The 21,662-nt window shown below is 34.3% G+C and overlaps 1 protein-coding gene across 1 annotated transcript in view; it reads left to right on the forward strand.

Moving 5' to 3' along the window:
• Nucleotides 1–21,662, forward strand: part of NDFIP2 (Nedd4 family interacting protein 2) — a 55,085-nt gene that overhangs the window by 15,914 nt on the left and 17,509 nt on the right. The window contains exons 2-4 of the mRNA XM_019742579.2: nt 9,792–9,957; nt 13,260–13,393; nt 18,263–18,356. Of these exons, the coding sequence (XP_019598138.2) occupies nt 9,792–9,957; nt 13,260–13,393; nt 18,263–18,356 (394 nt within the window). The remainder of the gene's footprint in view (nt 1–9,791; nt 9,958–13,259; nt 13,394–18,262; nt 18,357–21,662) is intronic.

Raw genomic sequence — 21,662 nt, forward strand, 5'->3', positions numbered from 1 at the left:
ACAACCTACTCACAGCTTCTCTGGATAGTACTTTTGCCCTGGTTTTTTCAAAGGCACAAGTTATGACGTGTTTTGTCTTATGCATGTTCTAGTTCAAATCAATGCAGTAATGGAATTCACGTGTGTAAATTTTTATTAGAAAATGCCAGTCATGTCAAATTCTGTTGAAAACCTTGCGGTTACATTATTTTTGTGTTGACTAGTGCCTTTAGAAATGTGGCATTACAGTGATCATTGTAATATGAGAATAAGTATTATTTATCTAGGAATAAAGAAATATACAGGGTGAATCAGTATAAGGGCACATGGTTGCTAACTTTTAGAGAGAGAGAGAGAGAGAGAGAGAGAGAGAGAGAGAGAGGTGAAGAGAAGGACAGTATTTGGCTTCTGATATTATGAAATTACTCAGATTATGTATTTAGATGTATTAGCCAACTTTGGAGGGTTTGCTTTGGCATATAACCCTTTGATGGATGAGCCCTTTAACTATTGCCTGCAGTGGTATCTTGACATTTGCTAATGCTTCCTGGACGAACTATCAACAACATGCCTTAGTAATTGATTTTACTGTATTTAATTTTGCTGAGGATTCTATTCTTAGTGTCTCTGTGTTTACTGCGGAAAGAACAACATTTTATCTGAAGAAAGTTGGTGTTCCTTGCTAGTCTTAGCTCCTGGTTTTTTCTTTTATTCCCCGAGTTGCAGCCCTAGTCATAGTGTATTATGGCGTTGCCTCAGAGCTCCTAGTTGTTAGACGCTAGAAGTTCCAGGGATTGCTGGGTTGAGATTTGTACCTATTTCCTGTACCCAATATAGTACCTGGAACATGTTAGTCATTTAGTAAAGTTGGTTGAGTCACTGATTGATAACCGACTGACTGAATAAATTAATGGATCACAGAAAGAAGATGAGGCTCAAAGACCCAATCAAGGTTATGCAGCTAGGAGGTGGTAGATCTATATTTTAAATGTAGATCTTCTGGCATCAAATTATCTTCTTTTCTAGTTTATTCTTGTAGCAACTACCTACTCATCTAAAAGAATGTGAAATCAAACAAGACAGGACACCATACTAATTTTTAAAAGGACAAATGAATGCTTGTAATAGTAACTTTAACAGTATTACATGGGGTTAGTTGCCTTATGCCTTTGCAAGTGAAAGTAAATCAAACCAATTACACACCGTTCAGCCACCGTTTAGTCTGTGTGTTAGAGGGATTCAGTTTTAGCTAAGACTTTAAAGTTGGCAGAGGAAAATCAGGACCCCTACGAAAGAAACAAGAATGAATACTTAAAAATAGGAGGAAAACCGGAAAGGAATAGTTCCCTGGAAGCTAAAGAAAAAAACAGAATACACTGAACTGTGTTGAATATATTAAAGATATTTGGTAGGGTGAGGACTGAAAAACGGTTTATGGGTTTAACAATTAGGAGGTCAGTGTTCTTAGTAAGAGTTATTTGAGTGAAAGCCAAATGGTAATGGACTAGGGAGTTGAAATGAGCATTAGAAGCGTGCAGAATGAGGGTAGATATCTTTTTTTTTTCTTTTAAGATGTTTGTCACTGAAGAAAAGAAAGGAGAGGTGGAAATAGTTCAAAAAGCATGAGAAAAGAATTTTAATTTTAGCTGGGTGAAGGTTTTTTCTTTTTTCAGTATGGCGTGAATAGAATATATATGCGGATAGAGAGAGAAGTTAGGGGAAAAAAGGAGAAACATTATTTAGAGGAAAAATAATACTTTGGGAGGCAGGATCTTCTCTGTACAGTTGTCTGGCATTTAGAAGCAAAGAATATAAATTAGGATGGATGCCATAATGCTAAATTTAATAATGCAACGGAGATAAGTTGGAAGGAGTTTTGCTTGAAAACCTGTTTTCCTCTGTGAAGTAGGAAGCAAAGACGTTTGACTGAGAGTTCCATGGTTGGAAGTGGGGGAAGAGGAGAGTAGCGGAGCTGAAACACCTGCCATGCTGCTGACTAGTTCTCACAGCCAGCCCTGCTGGAATTAGAAACTAAATTTGTACTGGCACCCGTCTACAAGGTTATGTGATCTGTTTTCCTCCTACCAGGAGATAGTAGATGGACTTGCCCCAGATTGGGTCTCAATGGCGTCGATGTGCCAGAAGATACAGGAACTGGGAAATGGAGGATGAGTGTCATGCAAGCTTTTCACTTTATAGTCCAGGCTCCATAGGATAGGAAGTAACCAGATGGCAGCAAATGTAGGCCCAAAGAATAGACTTTGTGAAAGGAAGGGAGTGAGAAAGGTAAAAGCCAGGAAGATGTAGAAATCTAATGTTTTCTAGGAGAAGCAGTTCTAGATGGTGATCAGGTCAGAGAAGGAGAGAACTGATGTCGTTACTGGACTGCTCAACTCTGGCTGTTATGACTGCTGCTTTCTGTCTTACAGCTGAGGTGTGGAGCTGGTTTAGCTGCCTTGTATTATAGTGGGATTTAAGGTAGAGGGGATAGGGAGCTGGCTTGTAAGTCTTACTGGGGAATGATTCGGACCCTTGTAAAGACTAATAAGACCAGGATGAGAGAGGGTCTGGCAGAGTATAGACAATGTGAACTCGAAGAGAGGCTCCTGATCTAGGATAGTATTGGCGATATTCAAGAACATTTTCCTTGTCATCTTGTTCCCAGGTAGGGGGGACTTGTGTGAATAATAACATTCTTGTAGTGCCATCCAGGGAAAACTGGATTTGGATTATATGTGGAGAAATCATTTTGTGAAGTCCCTGAAAGTGTAGAGGTTTTTAATGATCATACAGGGCTTCTAGCAATAGAGTGGAAATTATTAAAAGTTGGATTGTAGAGTTTTCAGTTAATCTATTTGTTTTTATCCAATATACTTTTCTATTTCCATACCTATATATAGCATTTTGTTTTTTCTTTAACTTTATTTTAAAATCATTTTAGACTTATAGAAAAGTGTGGGAAAGATAGTACAAATAATTCCTATATACCATTCACCTAGTTTCCTTAAATATTGACATTTTATTACATTTGTTTTGTGATATTCTCTTTATATATATGTATATACATACATTATATTTTTTCTGAAACATTTGAAAGTAAATGGCAGACATGCCATCCCTTTACATCTAAATATTTTCCAGTGTGTATTTCCTAAAAACAAAGACATTCTCTTAACAAACTGCAGTGCAATGATCAAAATCAGTAACATCGAAACAATACTATAATCTATAAAAAATTTTTACCAGTTTCTTTACTAATGCCTTTTATAGCAAAAGTAATCCCCCCCCCTTTTTTTTAAATGATCAGGGTCTAGTTCATGATTAAATATTGTGCTTAGTTATTGTTATTGTGTCCCAATCTCTTTTAATCTGGAACAGTTCTTTAATCTTTTTTCTGTCTTTCATGACATGTTTAGGAAAGGTTCATGTCAGTTATGTTGTAGTATAGTCCACAAATGTCCTTAAAGAAATTATACGTTCACCCATTGGTTTTAGAATTCATTGGTTATTGTTGTCTAAGAGAGTTATATCTATGGTGGTTGTCAATTGGTGATTTCCTAATTCTGTCATTTGTTCTACATTTATTATTTAGAACTTTCCCTTGCCTCCAACTTATATATTTATTTGTTAGTATGAATTCATGGGTTTTTGTTTTATTCTGTTGGTTATAATCTTACATGATCAGCATTTATTTTGAGGTTCATATCATCCCAGATTTAACCAGTGGGAGCCTCTTCCATCTGTTCCTATATCCTTGTGACACGTCCCTATCATTTTTGCACTTTCCTACCAAATAACATTTAAATATTGTGAAAGTATCTTATTTCTAGAGTTTAGTTTATACTTATACATAGGGCTGCAGTGAAAGAAAACTGACCAACACAACATTTATTGTCACAGTAGCTTACTGCTGCTGTGCTGGGTGCTGAGTGAGCATTGTATTTTCTCGTGGAGTTGTTTGTGGAAAATTTGCAGAGTCCTTTATCAGATAGGTTGTTGAGTAAAGCAGTTGGAACATGGGTGGCTTGTTGCTCACAATGTCAGTGTGCCATCCTCACAATTGGAGTCCAGAGAAAAACAGTATTGCTGTGAAAACAATGCTTTTGTAAGTTACGTAGATGAATATATAACATGATTGACAATTAAGGCAAAAGGGCACCACGAATAAAACTCTTGTTAGGTGGGAGACAAAAAGCCTTTATGAATCATTTTAACCGTGAAAATGGGTTTCATTAGAAAATCATCACACATTAAAATGGATATGTGCTGGTGTTACTTTATGTGTTAGTAATGTTATCTGGCTGATGGAAAATAGCAAACATGATCATATCTGGGTTTATGTACCTGACTTTCTTTTCTTGTAAAGATAATGGTTATAAAAGGTTATTGAATGGGTGTAGAGTCTGGTAATTTTTTGTTTTTTCAGTATCATTGAGAAATTTTACAAATGTCAATTTTTTAACTTATAGAAACTTATTCCTTTAAGCACAGATGGAAATCTCTTTAACGTATCACTTTCTGCCCTACATTAAGAACACACACAAAAAATGTTTTTTTGCTTTCATCTCTGTTCCAGAGAACTTGGAAAAAATATAGAAAAGTAAAAAAAAACACACCGAGAAAATAACAAACAACTTTTAATGCTACCCATTTTGCGTGTTCTCATTTTGAAACTGTTAACATTGTTTTATTTAAAGTTGGAATAATATATAATTTACACACACGCACACACATGCACACACACAATTTTGTTACTTCCTTAACACTGTGTCATGAGCATTTCCTTAGGTCATTAAGTATCCTTTCGAAACACCACCTTAAATGTCTGGTGTTCTATTGTATTGTTACAGTGTTTTTATTCTATTTTGGATGAATAGATTGTTTCTGGTTTTCCATTATTATGATGAACAGCTTTATAAATAAATCCTGTTTTATAGTGCCAGGTGGGTACTAGACTAATCAGGGGGATCACTTCATAAATTATACAAATGTCTAACTACTATACTGTACACCTGCAATTAATACAAAATAATACTGAATGTCAACTGTAATTGGAAAATAAAAATGAAAAAGGGAGGAAAAACAAATGTTATAACCATGGCTACAACAATTATACTTATTATCTGAACTCCAAATTCAAGCACCTAGGTTGAAAATAAATTAAAAAACAAAACAAAAAAAGGTGTGTCCTTCCTGAGTGCGAGAATAATTGTAGACAAAAATAAAATTAAAGGACATTTATGGGGTGTAATAAAAATATGCTAGATGTTTAAATTAAATTAAAAAATGACAGTAAAAGACACATTGCCATTAATCCCCCTCAAAATACTCCCTCTCACTTCGAACACACTTATCCCATCATTCTTGCCACTTTCTGAAGCAGTTCTGGAAGTCCTCTTTCGTGCATGTCTTTAGTTGCGCTGTCGTGGCTGCCTCGAAGTCCTGAATCGATTCAAAAAACATTTGTCTTTCATGGTTATTTTGACTTTGGGGAAGAGCCAGAAGTTGCACGGTGCCAGGTCCATGAATAAAGTGAATGAGGACACACCGTGGTCTTTTTATTTGACAGAAATTGCTGTACCAGAGCTGTGTGTGACACAGAGCCTTTCCATTGTGATCAAGAAATAACAGTGAATGCTGTCGCTGAGTACCATCCAACAGAAAGGCAGGGATCTTCAATAAGGGAAGAGGCCCATCAAACCTTAGTAACAGTGTGTGACAAGTTTCAGTTTGTTCGGTGAGGTGAGTCAGGTGTGAGCTACGGTTGAGAGAAGGTGTGAGAGAAGTGTGCCTTAAATCATCCTCCATCATGACAATGTTTTGCGTAACACATTGCTTCTGGTACGGCAATTTCTGTCAATAAAAACATTATGGTGTGTCCTCATCCACCTTATTCACTGGATCTGGTACCGAGTGACTTCTGGCTCTTCCCCAAAGTCAAAATGATTCAGGATATCGAGGCAGCCACGACAGCACAACTAAAGATACTCATGAAAGAGGACTTCCAGAACTGCTTCAGAAAGTGGCAAACACGATGGGATAAGTGTGTTCAAAGTGAGGGAGAGAATTTTAGGGGGATTAATGACAATGTGTCTTTTACTGTAATGTTTTTTTTAAACATCCACTGTATTTTGTGATCCCATCTCGTATATGACTAAATTGTAATCTAATCTAATAAAGAATGCTTGAAATCATGAAAAAAATCCTATTCTTAAGTATCTGATTAGTTTTTTTTTTTTGCTATAGTCTTAAAATGAGAATTACTAGGCTAAAGTACATTTTTTGTGATGACCTTTTTAATTTTTATAAAAAGTGATATGTACTTATTTTTTAAAATACAGGCAGTATAAGTACAAAGAAAGAAGCAATTGAGGCATCCAAATCTTACCCACCAGGAATAATTTCTGTTAACATTTGTTGAACATCATTCCATTTTTGCTTATAAATAGGGAGAAGGTTAAGAATGGGATAATGCTATTTTTGCTATTTTTAAAAATGAGAATATGAAATATGAATTTGTTTAAATTTAATTTAAATTAAATACCATAAAGCAAGGAAAATATCTTTAAAAATTGCTGAATTCTCAATAAAGGATTTTTTTTCCCCCACAGAGCTATTAGGTTTTGTAGGATTTCACTAAAATAAAGATTATAAAAACCAGTAAGAAATTGGAATAATTGAAAAAAAACTGCATGTTTTAATTTAATTTTATTTAAAAAGTTTTAAATATTAAAATAGGTGGCTATTGATAAGCATGTTTTAATTCTAAATATTAGAGATTAAAACCCTGCTGTGAAAGATGAGGTGAGTGGTCCTAATAGTTTCATGTCTTCTTTCCCCAGAGCCTGATTTTTACGTTGCTTGTATTTTCACTTTTTCAGGGTATATAGTGTTTGCTTTTCATTGCCAGTAGCTATTTAGTACTTTGCTCTATGTTTAGCATTAGTTCTGTATTTAAAAGAATTCAGTGCTAACCACCATGTCTTTTCCCATTGCTTTTCTCTTTATTTGCTTTTTATTTGATCAGTTTTTCTGATTGCTCGGTTTTCTTCATGGAGGAGTTTTTTCCAGGGACTCATGTGGTGCTCTATACTCGTATGTAGGTACCACCCCATTCCCTCCCACCCCTAGCTTTTGCTGTTTAGGTAATCATTTTAAAAAGTAACATAGAACCATTATGACACAGTGATAAAGAAAAAATTTCCACAAATGGTGTTATCTTATTTGATAAACATGTATATTGATTTGAGTGCTTGCCTGAATTTAGTTAAAAGACAAACGTAGGTTAATTTATTGAGGCGCCAAAAATATCAAAATTATAATGTTGCATTTAAAGTAAATTGTAAATTCTGTGCTATAGTGGGTAGGGATTGTTGACTGGATTACTGGGTTTTACTGTTGACATATAGCAAATGTTCACTGTGTATTATAATTTCGTAAAAACAAAACTAGAGGTGTTAGTTAGGCAGGGCAGTTGAAATAAAATTAGGGCAAGTTTTAGAAGTACCAGAGGTTTATTTCTGAGATCATATGTAAAAGTGTCTGCAGTTTATATTTTTATTGTAGTTACTCGAATAAATTTTGAAAGGTTTTAAAAATAAGTTAAGTCATTATGGGGAACACATTTATGTACTTGATGTGTAAGGGATATTTCTTGTGAGAGGAGAATTGTTTTGTCATAAGACGTTTTTCTTTAGTACACTTCATCTACATTTGCAGCATTAGTAGTAGATTGGAAAAGTGGTTTCCCGTCTGACACCTTCACTATTACTGAATTGTTTAATTGATGTTGCTAAGTGTATTATCTGTACTTTACTTTTGTTTGCCTTAAGTTGCTCATCTCACATTTTTGCTCTTAAAAGTATGATCAAAGATGATTCAATTAGGAATTCCCCTGGGTACCTTGTAATGGGAAACATGGGAAATGCTTTGTGACACTGGGGCAAAGTACTGCTAGTCAGAATGGAAATGTAATGGCTGTGTGCGATGTCAGAGGGGTAGTGGATGGGGGAGGGGGGTTGTCACTGTGTGAGGGATATAAATGATAAATGTCTAACTATTACATTGTTTTGTGCACCTGAAACTAATAAAAAAAGTTTAAATAAATAAATAAAAGAAAAAAAGTGCTGCAAGTAAATTTAAAACTCATACAAAGTTTACTTTATTGATTATTTGACCTTAGAATTCAGTTTCTCTGAGTAGATTTTATTATATAAACCTTGGTGTTATGGAAAAAGTTGTTTTATTAACTTGAGAAATAATTTTAGGTATGTTTATGACAGTTTTATTAAAATTATAATACATTTATTAACTCACAAAATTGTTTTGCTAATGTGATCACTTACCAAGACACATGCAAACAGCAGTGAAGTAAATTGACCTATTTTACTTTACATACTATTTTATCCTTTACAGGCAGGTGAGTGACTACTTACTGGACTGATAGAGTTTGTGAATTAAAGTATATTAAATAGAAGGGAAGAAGGGGGAATTAGTATTTATTAACTGCCTTCTGTGTGTTAGGCGTTATGATAGATGCTTTCCAAATATTATTTACAATTCTACGAGGATTTTGGCAGCATTCAGAATTTACACGTGGAGATGCTGAGGCACCTGGAAGATAAGTTTATCAAACCCTCTAAAAGGTAGAGGAAGAATTTGCATGCTCTTCTTTCAAAACTCCAAAATGCATGCTCATTTCATTACATCACAACAGTCAGATTTGTGTATGTACAGATAGAATTTCTTTGAGGGATTATTTTTAACATTGAATTTCTCAAAGCAATAGGAATAAATTAAGATATGAAAATTGAATAATGTTGAAAGCCTGTAGTTTCTTTTCAAATCAAGATTCTAAGTTGTTTTAAAAGTGTCTTAAGATATTTCAATAAGACCTCTTTCCCAAATATATTTAAGGATCAATTATAGAACCTTTTTGATGAATGATTAATTTTTAGAGTATTGACGCTTTTGGTTCACCTCAGGTTGGTTTGCCTATGTGTAGTTATTGTCAAATCCTAGTGAATGAAGATGACTATAAATGAAGTCAGAAGGCTGTAGCCACACTATTTGGGTTTGGTTCCTGGCTTTACCCTTCCTAGTTGTTGGGATGTTTGGCAAGTTACTTGAAGTCTTTATACTTCCAGGTTTCCCCCCCATTTCTTTAAACTGTCAGATGGCAATAACAGTCTCTATCTCGTAGGTTTGTTGTGAGGATTCAATGAGTTAAATCATTAAAGATATTACCTAGCACTTACTGATCTTTCAGTAAATTTGTTGTGGTGAAGAACATTTTCTGGAATTTTATATAATGTTGATTCATTTTGCTTTATAAGTCATTCTTTTTGTACATGGGAAAAACTCCTTAGAGTATTTCACATTTTGGAATTTGTTTATATGTGGTTATTTCATTTCATTAATTTAGTTTACATTTCCAATTATTCTAGATACTGGCATAGTAGGGATAGCATAGTAGTTATATCATTAGGAGTTTTACTTTGCTTTGTAATACACAGTAAATGATACATGGTAGACAGTATTTACTGTGGGATTGAATGAACTTGAATCTTTGCAATCATGAATGTTTTTCTTTATAAATTCTTAACAATTTGAACTTCATTTTTGTAAAGAAGCTATCAAAATTCTAAAATTACTGACTGATTAGGTCTCTTAAAAATTGTGTTCATCTTTTTAAATGCTATTTTACTTTATAGCTAAAAAGTAATCCTTTGCCTGAAGTGATCTGTAAAAATCAGTGTGAATTAAAAAGAAATCAGTCACATTAATGTTTCTTTTTTCCTTTGTTCTCTTAGCTTCACAATGAAGAGGATAATTCAGAACCGTCTGCCATAGAGCAACCATCAGCTTCCGGCCCAGCACCACAGATGGTGCAGAGTGCTCCTCCAGCATCAGGACCCCAGACGGAGTCCTCCCCTCCACCTTACAGTAGCATTACTGTGGAAGTACCCACAACTTCAGGTATGGCTTTTAGTATGAAACAGCTAGGAATGTTTTTAATAGCTCAGGTTTTATGTTGATTTATATCAGGTTTATTTGTCTTGGGCTATATGATTTAACAGCTGGATTGGTGCTTGTTAAAATGTATTACAGGCTAACTTTTCTTCAATATTTTACAAGTTCCAGAGTAAAGTGCAATGAATTTGCTACTCTAGATTTATTTGATGGTAATCTTGAGGAGGGAAAATCCCTGTTGATGTCTTGTTTGAATGACAGAAGATACTAAAAGTGAAATTTCAGTCCCTTGTTGTGGCTACCATCGCTACTGCTCAAGCTTGCTGGAGTAAAATGGCAGTCATTTATTATTATACAGTCCCAGGGTTTGAGGCGTGAACTGGACTCAGTTATGCAGTTCTCTCCCAGGGCCTCATGTGATGGTCATCTGATGGTGACTGGGGCTGGAGGCGTTTTGCAGGCTTTCTTATTCGCGTGTGTAATGGTTGATGCTTCAGCCAGGGCCATCTTGCAGAGACTGTCAGCCTCACCTGTGTGTAGCCTCATGTTGTGTCCTGGGATTCCTCCCTGAATGGAGGCTGGGTTCCAAGAACAAGCATGCTGAGAGTAGCCAGATGGAAGCTACAGCATCTGTTACGACATTGCCTCCAAAGTCACACAGTGTTATATGTGCCACATTTGGCTTGTTAGAAGTGAATCACTAAGTTTGGTGATTATTCAAGACTATTAAGAAATTAAGTCTCCACCTCTTGATGGGAAGAGTTTCAAAGAATAGACTAAGGTTTACAACCACCTCAACTACATACTGCCTTTTCCTCCACCACCAAACCTCTTTTTACAGTCTTCCCCCTTTCTATAAATGGCTCCAGCAGGCCAGAAACCTTGGGGTCCTCTTTCTGTACCTTCTCATAAAATTATTTTTTTCTCCTTCAACTTTTGATGTAATGATACGTATTATTTATTTTATTAGATTTCTTCTTTAAGCTAATCCGTCCCTGTATTCCTGGAATAAATTCTGATTGTCTTCATATTCTTTTCTCTTCTGGATATAGATTTGTTAATATTTTAGGTTTTTATAGCTTTGTTAGTGGGATCTATAAGTTACTTTATGTACTGTCCTTGTGGTTTTGGTATTAATATTATGGAAGCACCATAAAATGAATTGAGAACCTTCTCATTTTTCTGTGATCTGGAATCGTTTTGGTAATGCAGCATGACGTTTTTAAAGGTAGGTAAATTAGAACTGTAAAACAAGTTGAGCCTGATAACTCTAGATATTCTGTTCTCTGTGATTATTGGTCTTTCTTATTTTTTTACATCTGTACTAAAAGGCCATTCATGACTATAATTGAACACAAGAACTGAGTAATTCTAGAATTTGGGTCTCTGTTTAGTGAAAACTATTAATAGTATTTTTCTTCAGCTTCTTGGTCAGTTGTTATATTTTAAATATGGGCAGTGCCAGTTTTCTGTGGAGATTATGTTCTTCAGCAGGTCACGTTATGGTTGGTTTCAGAGACATAGGTGACTTTGTATATTACTTCACAGTTTACAGCATCCCCTTGAATACTCTTCTGTTTCATCCCATAATAGTAAGTGATGGCCTTGCTGGCTCAGTTTTATGGATGAGAAAGTGGAAGTTCGTGGTGTGTAAGTGATTTGCTTGAGGTAATGTAGCTTCCAAGAAGAGGAGCTAGGGCTGCAGCTCCCCAGACTTTAAATTCTCTGGTTGAGAGCTACTGCCTTAAATGGTGTAAGAAAAATACGTAAAATTAACAAGTGCAAAATTAAAACTGTAGCAAGTTAATGCTCTTTCCCAACTTTCATCTATTACTGGTGGGAGTATTTTTTTCTATCTTGGACTTTAAAACTTTTTAAAAACTTACACATCTGTTGTTAATATAAAAGATCTAGTCTCCTTGGATATTATGTATCATTGTTCCAGTTTTAAAGATCTATCATTTTAATGTACTACTTTAAAATTTATAACTATTATTTTTACTTAAATTTTGCTTCTACTCTAGACTTCAACTAAAGAAATCTATTTAGTTGACCATTTATGGTGTTTTTACATCCTAAAAATAATCTTTTCTAAGCATTTATGATTTCTGCCTCTTGGTAGATAACATTCAGTATGATATAGTTACTACCACTTCCTCTCATTAGATTAAAAATGACCTAACTTCACATCCTGAACGCTTATAGAGAGCATTAAAAAAATTACTTAAAAACCTATGTACATAAAACACAGTAGAAAAACGTTTACTAAAGTAAAATGTGTTTTCACCTTGGAAACGCAAGGAATTCTGATAAAGGTAGAGAAAATTATAAACCAATGTAGAAAATGTAAATAGTGTAGTTATATAATAATAGAGGAACTCAGAGAAGTTATATCAAACATTGTGGTATGTACGATTTTTAGAATGTACCTGTTTTTTCATGTCAGTGATCCTAGCCTAAGCCTAATCAATTGATTGACCTGTGTCATTTTACTTATGTTGGCAATGAGTGACGCAGTTTTTGTTTCTGTTTTTCTGTTTGTTATAAGCAGTCTGGACTTGTTCTGGAGATCATATTTGAAAGATAGTTCAAAATTGAGGGAGGGAAAAATTATACAAAAAAAATGAAAGCAACGAGGTCGATGGGAAAATGGGAGGAGAAAGGGACAAGAGTGAAAAAGAGTTAAACATCCATCTTTTAGCAAAGAGATACTGAGTTTGCATATGAGATTAGGGCAGTTGCTAAAACTGACATGAAGGAACATTAAGCTTTTATCAGAGCAAAGTATTTGAATTCAGGAAATCTCTGGGTTCTGCCACTTATTGGTTGTGTGATACTGGCAAATCACTTAACTTTTTCTGAACCTCGAGTTGCTAAGAATAATATACATAGAAGTGGTATATTAAATGGTTAGTGCTATGTAAGTGTTTGCCATTATTATTTCTGATTATTTCTTATTTTTTTTGGCTGTGAGATTATGGGCAAGTAAATCCTTTCCACATAATAGCAGCGTTGCTTGCCTTCCTTGTCTTGCACTCCTTTTCAAAATCTCATTCTTGAGGTTGTTTTTGTGTGTCACTTTAGATAATATTTATCAGTTTTTTCTCTTTGTAATAAATACAGGACTAAAATAATATATATGATTATAGTAGTAATTCATATGTTATATAGCTTATGACATAGGACTGCAGTAGCACTAATAGCCTTTAACGGTCTGTTGTAAATTATTAAAACATGTTTTTTGGCTATCAAAATTCTGTCAAATAGTTCGTTTTAATGGTTATCCTTTTTCAATCCTTTTTCTTCAGATACAGAAGTTTATAGTGAGTTTTACCCTGTGCCACCTCCTTACAGTGTTGCTACCTCTCTTCCAACATATGATGAAGCTGAGAAGGCTAAGGCTGCTGCAATGGCAGCTGCAGCAGCAGAAACAGCTCAAAGAGTAAGAACATTTTATTTCCTTTTGAGAATATTATTTTTATAATTGATATGCACATTTGTTAATATCAAAACAGTAATCTGTGTTTGAATGTTTGTCCCTGTAGTTTTTTTCTTTTCTTTTGGTAGTATTTTACTACTGCTTATGTGTGTCATCATTTTTTTTTTTAGTGAAATTAGTACTCTCCTAGTTAAATTCACCTTCTTCATTCCGAGACCTCCATATTTCTATTTGTTTCTTTGGATCTTCCCCTTAATTCCATCTTAGCTTATGGTCATCCTAGACCTTACTTACCTTTACCAATTTAATTATCACTTCCTAATATTTGATTTCAGGCATCTCCTGTGCAGACCTTCACCTCCCATCCTTCTGACTCACTCAACCCGCTTACCCTACGCTAACACTTTATCTCTTTCACCTAGACCTTAAGTCCGTCAACCTCTTCACTGTCGATGTCCCTTTTTCCCTCATTATGTAGTTTACATTCTGTGGTTCATCACTATAATCCTAAATCATCTTTTTTTCCTATTCATGTTTTATGTATTATAGTCTAGTGACTCTATGAATGAACTCAAGGTAGGTTAAAAAGCACAGAGAAATAAATTACAAGGCCTTCAAGTTATGCTGTCAGTTCACTTTTTTTTGTCCTTTTAACACATCCCACCCTAGAATTTTGAATGATAGTCGAGGATTCTACCTGCCGTTTCTCCCTCATTCTCCTGTCTTAGTAATTAATATAGAGAGTGAATGATATATATACACGTTATTTCTTCTTTTGGTAAAAGGAGTGGCTATCACCGTAATGGAGAATCAATGAGATACATGTGCGCTATTTACAGCCCGGTAAAAGGCAGAAACTATTTACATTTTTGTTTGGCTGCAAGCAGGACCAAGGTTTCTTGCCTTTTTTTCTTGCATCAGACTTTCAGATGTTATTTCAGATTCCTGAATTCATCCCATTTTGTTCACGAAAAAATCACTTCACCTAGGAAAGCTAGAATTAGCTAAGGGTTGAGAGAGTGCGACAGAGGGAGAGGTGTTTCTATGAATAGCATTCTCCTCTTGCCTCCATCAGGCCGGAGCCCAGCAAATAGATTCTCTGGTAAGTGAGCGTTTTTCCTGGATGGATTTCTTTCATTGGCTACAGCCCTTTCCATACTGCTCCCACTCTCATCCTCCAACACACACACACAGGTAAACGTCAACATAAATAGCTATGGGCACATACATAAAGACAGTAAACCCCAAGTTATTTATTCCTTTTCCCTCTCAGAGGGACAAAGTAAGTCTATTACAGTGGCGTAAGCATAGCTCAGTCAGTATGGATTTTTGATTCTGGGAAGGGAGAATCAGAGGAGGAGGACAGACCTGTGAAGTGTGGAGTTTCTATTAAAATCAACTCTAGGTTGCTTAGCACATGCATGTTTGTACATGCGCTTGTACACATGCATGACCTCTCAGTGAAGTAGAGGGACAGGAACTCCTTTTCTCAAGTAGTGTCTTCCTAGAGACCTTGGAAATGGCAAAGGTCCTTAAAGGGTGTTCCCGACCATGTGTCCTTAACTGTCCTAACTTCCATACAATAGGGTAGAACTCTAAAGAGAAAGTGGGAAGCATTAAGTCTTGTTCTCTGTGCTTTGAGAAAAGCATAAAGGTGATTTTACCTTTTGGAGAGAAAACTCTGGAGTGCTACTATTCCAACCCATCTCTGTCGTCATTTTCCGTACTTTGTATTATAAATTCATGTGATCCACAACGTGAATTGAAAATGTCTGGAATGAAAAATTTTCTGTTTTCACCTGCTTCTGATATCATTGTAACTCTAACTTGTGAGGAATGTGGAAAATTTCATGGAAAGCAAAATAGAATTGTACACAAAAGAAAAACTTAGATCCTTGTAAAAAGAAAAAAATTCTTTTAAATTCATCAGTTTCTAACCCAGTACTCCATCACCCTCTTTTTGAAAAGTATGATTGAGAATGAGTTTCTATACCTGATTCAGGTAAAAAAAAAGCTCTTATTAGCATTTGAGTGTAGGCATACCTTGGAGATACTGCAGGTTTGGTTCCAGACAACCACAATAAAATGAGCATTGCAATAAAGTGAGTCATAATTTTTTTGCTGGTGAAGGGTCTTGCCTTTAGTTTGTAAAAACTGCGACATCTGTGAAGTATACAGTAAAGCAAAGTACAGTAAACTGAGGTATGCTTGTATATTCTGTTGTAAATGAATCTCAGCTGGGTGAGCTGAAAGCTTATTTTTTGAATCCACTCTCATTGGGGGAATGTAAGGTGGGCTGGCCGGGAGACGTGGAAATACTATTTATTTCGAATGTGTAGGGTTGCGTGTATATTATGTGATGATTAAATACATTTATGGAAATGAACTATTCATTTTTAATATCGCTATGAAAAATATTTGAATTCCAATAATTCACTTTATAAAACTTTTAGAACATGGCATGTTCTTATTCATTAGTTAGTTTTGTTTTATAACCTTTAAGTGGTTAGGGTTCTTTTTTTGTAACTTGTTTTCAATTGTATGTCAGTAAATTGTCTTTTGACATAAAAACTAGCATTTGAAAAATTGTGAGTAACTCCAAGACAAGGACCTTGTGTTTACATTTCTGGCATCTAGCTGTTATTGGGCACATATTTGGTGTTTAATAAATATCAGTTAAGTTAATGAATGCTTTCTTTACATTAGCCAGTGTGGGAAATAAGAAAATACCAGCGTTGTTCTATTACAACTCTTCATGTTAAAATATTTTGGTGTCTTACCAATTTTAGGATTTATAAATCGATGTTTAATGTAGTTGAAATTATTGCATAGATACCATCTTTAATTTTTAATCATTTTATAGAAATATTTTTTGTTATTTTAATGGTTGAATGAAATTCCATTCTCTCTGTTGAACTATTAGATTATTTGTGTGTGTGTGCGTGTCTTTTGGTGTTAACCTTGTAAAGGACATCTTTGTGCATATGTCTTCTATCTTTTTAAAAAAGTCCTATGATAAAATCTCTGGACTGGTGTTTCAGAAGAGTATGAAATATATTTATATTCTTGCCATCTTATTGACGATGGTTTTTTGGGGCTCATACTGTACTTCAATGTTTATTTCATGAATTAACTTGGAACTATATAAAATTTTATTAATATGTATTTAATTGTTCCCTGTCATTACATATACCATAAGAGGGTCGCCTGGGATATGATGGCAGAGTTTTAGGAATCTTTTTACCCAAAAAATGAGCAATATGGTTTTGAAAGCTGCCTTCTTTCAGAAAAGCAACATATGTAGTGAGACTACCGTGATAGGATGGAAAGACCCTAAGTGCTTCAACCTAACTAATTATGTGATCTTGGGCAGGGCACTTAGCTTCTCTGATCCTCTTTGTGTACTAACACAAAATTGAAACATCAGTTACCCAATGGAGATTATGTATATGAGTATGTAAATCAAGTCATGTCACTCATTTGATCACAACTCTGTAAGACCTCTCAGTAAAATCCAATGTCCTTCAGTGGACTCCTTGACCTCATTTCTTACTAGTTCTCTTATTCACTCTACTTGAACCTTGCGGTTTCTCTAACATGCCAGGTATGATCCTGCCTTAGGGCCTCAGTGAGGCCTGCTGACCTCCGTATTTAATACTGTAACCCAACATTGGAGCATTCCTAAACCATCCTTTCCTTTTTTTTTTGCCGAGCATTTACACCTTTTAATAATTGTATAAATAACCTATTTATTATGTCTTTGTTCTGGCTCCCATCACTGGAATATAAACTCTGGAAAGGCGAGCATCATTGTTTCATGTATGCGCATGTATCCCAAGTACCAGGAAGCTAAGTCTTGTGTAAAATGGGTATTTCATCAGTATTTGTTGAATAGTAGAGACAATCAGTGATGACGGGTTTTCTTTATACTTTCAGAGACGCTCTCTATATTTACAAGCAAATCCATCAATATGTTCGTATATTTTTGTACACAAAAATTATTCTTACAAACAATTTTATTGTATTACAGACAATTTTCATTGAATGTATTTTGGAGATTTTCATGAGAATATTAAGAAGTTTTTGCTCTTTTCCATTTTTAAAATTTTACATTGCTTTTTGAATTTCACCAGATAGATAAGCAAGAGATTATTTCATTGGTCTGTCAAGAACTGTGAATTATCTGAGGTTTTACCATACTTGCAAGCTACCTGATTAGCTTGTCAATTTTGTGGATGCTGGCAGAAAGCATGAGACTGCTGGGTCAGAGACAAAAACTTTATTATTCATATCAATAATAGTAACCAGAGTATTAGCATATTCTCGCACCAGTTTCCCCAAGTCTCAGTTCCCACAGGGTAACTCAAAGAGAGCCAATCGATGTCTCCACACACAGTGTGGAATCATGAGTTTAAGTGGGTGTATATGTGTATATCTAAACAATGTATTGGAAGAGCTGAATTGCTGGGTCAAAGGGTGTGTACACTTTTATTTTTGATAAATATTGCCACATTGCCGACCCTAGAGATTGTACCTATTTATAATCTACCACTGATTATGAAAGTTCCTATTTCCCATTTGACACTAATGCAGCAATGCCACATCTGTCTTTCTTGATACCATTTTCATTAATTTGATGTTATTCAATATTTATCTTTTTTTAACTTTAAAGTTACTCTTTACAAGGGTGCCCGTGAAAAATTAATACTTTCTAATGTTTTTGAGTACTTACTATGTGCTAGACATTGTACTCATTCTTATTTTGTCTATACAACAAATTGAGCGTATTTTATTTAAATTCTTATCTTTACATTTAAGGTAATAAAGTTGTAATTATTTTAGTGAACTCTTCTAATGTCATATGTTTTACAGATTCAAGAGGAAGAGTGTCCACCAAGAGATGACTTCAGTGATGCAGAGCAGCTCAGAGTGGGTAACGATGGCATTTTCATGCTGGCGTTTTTCAGTAAGTGATCATTCCTTTCCAAACTTTTTGTTTTTCTCTTCTTCCATATTTGGTGTTAGGCATGATGAGCTTGAAATGAATAAACACTTTAGCTACAAACAACTATGGTTTTTTTTACTGTTAGTCTAGTGAACCTTGCTTTTTTTGTGTGTATTTAAAATGACATAGACAGTGAAGAAAGGCAAATACTGTTAGCATATATCTACCTGGTTTAAAATGTGAATTGTTCTTTATATTTGCTAAGTGTGATTATGTTATAATTCAAATCCTAGAATTTATTGAACACTTATTAGGTAACTGTGTATTGTACTCATGCTAGATGCTAACTGTATAGAGGTATATACACATATTTATTCTGAATATGTTTTGTATAAGAAATGCTACATGCCCATTCAGTATTATAGGAGCACATAGAATGAAAATATAAATTCTGCTTTTGGGGCAGAGGACTTTCATTTAAGTGTCTTTAAAACAGAGGAGAGGTTGGAAAAGAAAACATTCTGGGCAACTAGAACAATGTGATTTGAAACACAAAAGTATGAAAGTGTAAGTCTTATTTGGGGAGCAATGGTGAGTAGTTAGAAACCCAGAAACCTAAGTAATATTTTGTAATGTCCTGCCAAATTCTTGATATTTAACTTATAAAGTAGACTTCAGATCCTTGAGGGAAAACTATTATAGTCTTCATTATTTCAACTCCTAATTGGCACATAGTAAACTCAGTAAACAATAGGAAACTCAGTAAACTGTTTAAATTGCTAAAATCATTTTGGAAACCTAATACTCATGTAGATAAATTTATTAGTCTATGATATGGTTAGTTTCTGCCCTCAACCTAGCTAAATGATCAAGTTTTCATACCATTGATAGAAAGCTAATTTAATTCATTTTAACTTATGATTTATTTTGATAATAAAACCAAGGAGTAGTTTACTTATTTAAAATACCACATTCAACTTCAAAAAAAGTAAATACATACTTCCTGAATTGAGTTACTTTTGAGTCTGGCAATTCACTTACCTTTTCCTCCATTGTGGAATGGTTTCCTGCTTCCTTTGTTTGATTTCATCTTTTGAAGAATAAAAGTAGATAACCACTCAGGAGTGGGTGAGTGGGTGGGCAGGCAGGCAATTATAGTTTTCAAATTTACTAAATTTTATTCAGGTTGGCAACCAGCTGATGTATATGGAGTATTAAACACTGTAGTTTCAGTTAGAATTTCTAGTTAAATTTGGTGTTAGGTATGATGAACTGGAAATGAATAAACACTTTAGCTACAAATAACTATTGTTTTTTTACTGTTAGTCTAGTGAAACTTGCTTTTTTTCTTAGTTCAGGTTGTAACCCTTTATATTGATAGCACACTACCCACATATTTTGTTTATAAGAGTTATATAAACATTTACTCTAAGTAGAAAAGAATTTAAATTTATTGTACTATTTGTAATATGAATACCTGTTTCTTAGGAATAAAAACATGTTATTTGATACCATCTAATTTGACTCACAGCTAAGTTGTAATTTCTCTATTTCTATAGTTCACTAAATTCTACTATCTTCTTTTTAGTTTTTTGTTTTTAGATTTGAAAACATTTCACTGATGTAACAGTGTTGTAAATGCTTGATAACCTAGACACTTGGTTGATTTTATTTTTGGCCAGTGGTGTGTATTAATTAATGTAAATATAAATATATTTTTAATCAATGTAAATTATCTGACTTTTACTAAATTTTTACTGAATTATTTTTTTATAATTTATATTTTTATGCTTCCTATTCTACAACTATCACACTATTATAAGACTAAACTTATAAATTACCTTTCATCTTTCTTTCCTTGTATTTTTCTGGTAGGATAGGCAAGTGTTTGAGCTTATTTGTTTTAATGAGCGTAGATTTATTTGTAATCACTACCATCTAGTGGCTGTTCTACAAATTGCAACTTGCTATATTTTCCGTGCCCGTTAAATTATATAGTAGCTATTGTCTAGATTCTAATTCTATGGTCTATTTCTAAATTTCAGAAATAGGTTTTCTTTAATGTGGTTTATAACTTAAGCATATCAGGTTATATAAGTTGTGTAAATAAAACTACAATGATTATCAATAAGAATATTTCAGTTAGGGGCACCTGGATGGCTCAGTTGGTTAAAGCGCAAGCTCTTAACAGCAAGGTTGCCGGTTCAATTCCCTCATGGGATGGTGGGCTGCGCCCCCCCGCACCTAGTGTGAAAACCGCACTGGACGTGGAGCTGAGCTGCGTCCTCCACAACTAGATTGAAGGACAAAACAACTTGACTTGGAGCTGGTGGGTCCTGGAAAAAACACAGTTACCCAATAAAAAGAGAAAAAGAAAAAAAAATACTTCAGTTAAAAACCTTTTGTTGGTTTAATTGTTGCCTTCTCTGTTTTCAAAGTCTGCATTTCTGTGTCTTACTAAATGTAACCCTAAAAAAACTTACACCTAAATTTGGTAAGATAATTGCATGTTTATGCTCAGAATGTGTAAAGAAATAAATGTATGTATCCCATGATACTGTTTTAGTTTCTCATACTCCTTAAAGTGTTACTGCAAAATGCCTATTACATACTTAACCTGCCTAACTCTGATCTTATTTTTAAGAAATTTTTCTCTCTAAGAGAATGGAATTCATTTATTTATCAGTTAAAAACTAGAAATTGAGATTTGGGTCATTGGATAATTGACAGTCTGTGGAAATGACCTTGAACTCTAGTACTTAAAAATATAATGGATTCTAATTAGAATTTTTTTCTTTCAAGGTTGAGTCTTTTGTATCATGTGTGAATCTTCACATCAGTGTGCCATAGTAATGATTAATCACCTGCATTATTCCCATTTTAGACTTGAGAATAACATAATTAAAGATAAATTAAGGTAATTGTACCCTTAAAAAGAATTAAAAGAGTGTTTTGAAATGTGAATTGATTTGTAAGAAATTACCAAACTGCTGTCCAAAGTGGCTATACCATATGCATTCCCACCAGCAGTGAATGACAGTTCCTGTTCTGCTCCTCATCAGCATTTAGTACTGACATTTTTTTATTTTAGACCTTCTACTAGGTGTGTGGTGGTACCTCATTGTGGTTTTAATGTGCATTTCCCTAATAATTAATGATGTTGAGTATCTTTACTCAGTACCCTTTGAGTACCTACCATGGAAAAGTCATAAAAGTTACAGTTATTAAAGGGATTGTCTGGGCACCACACATATTGAAAAACAATGCATTAGCAATTTGTTCTGTGCATGCAAATCTGTGTCTTTACATAGCTTTTTCAATGGCGTT

The sequence above is a fragment of the Rhinolophus sinicus genome, linkage group LG04, assembly GCF_036562045.2.
Source record: "Rhinolophus sinicus isolate RSC01 linkage group LG04, ASM3656204v1, whole genome shotgun sequence".
NCBI classification, from domain to species: Eukaryota; Metazoa; Chordata; class Mammalia; order Chiroptera; family Rhinolophidae; genus Rhinolophus; species Rhinolophus sinicus.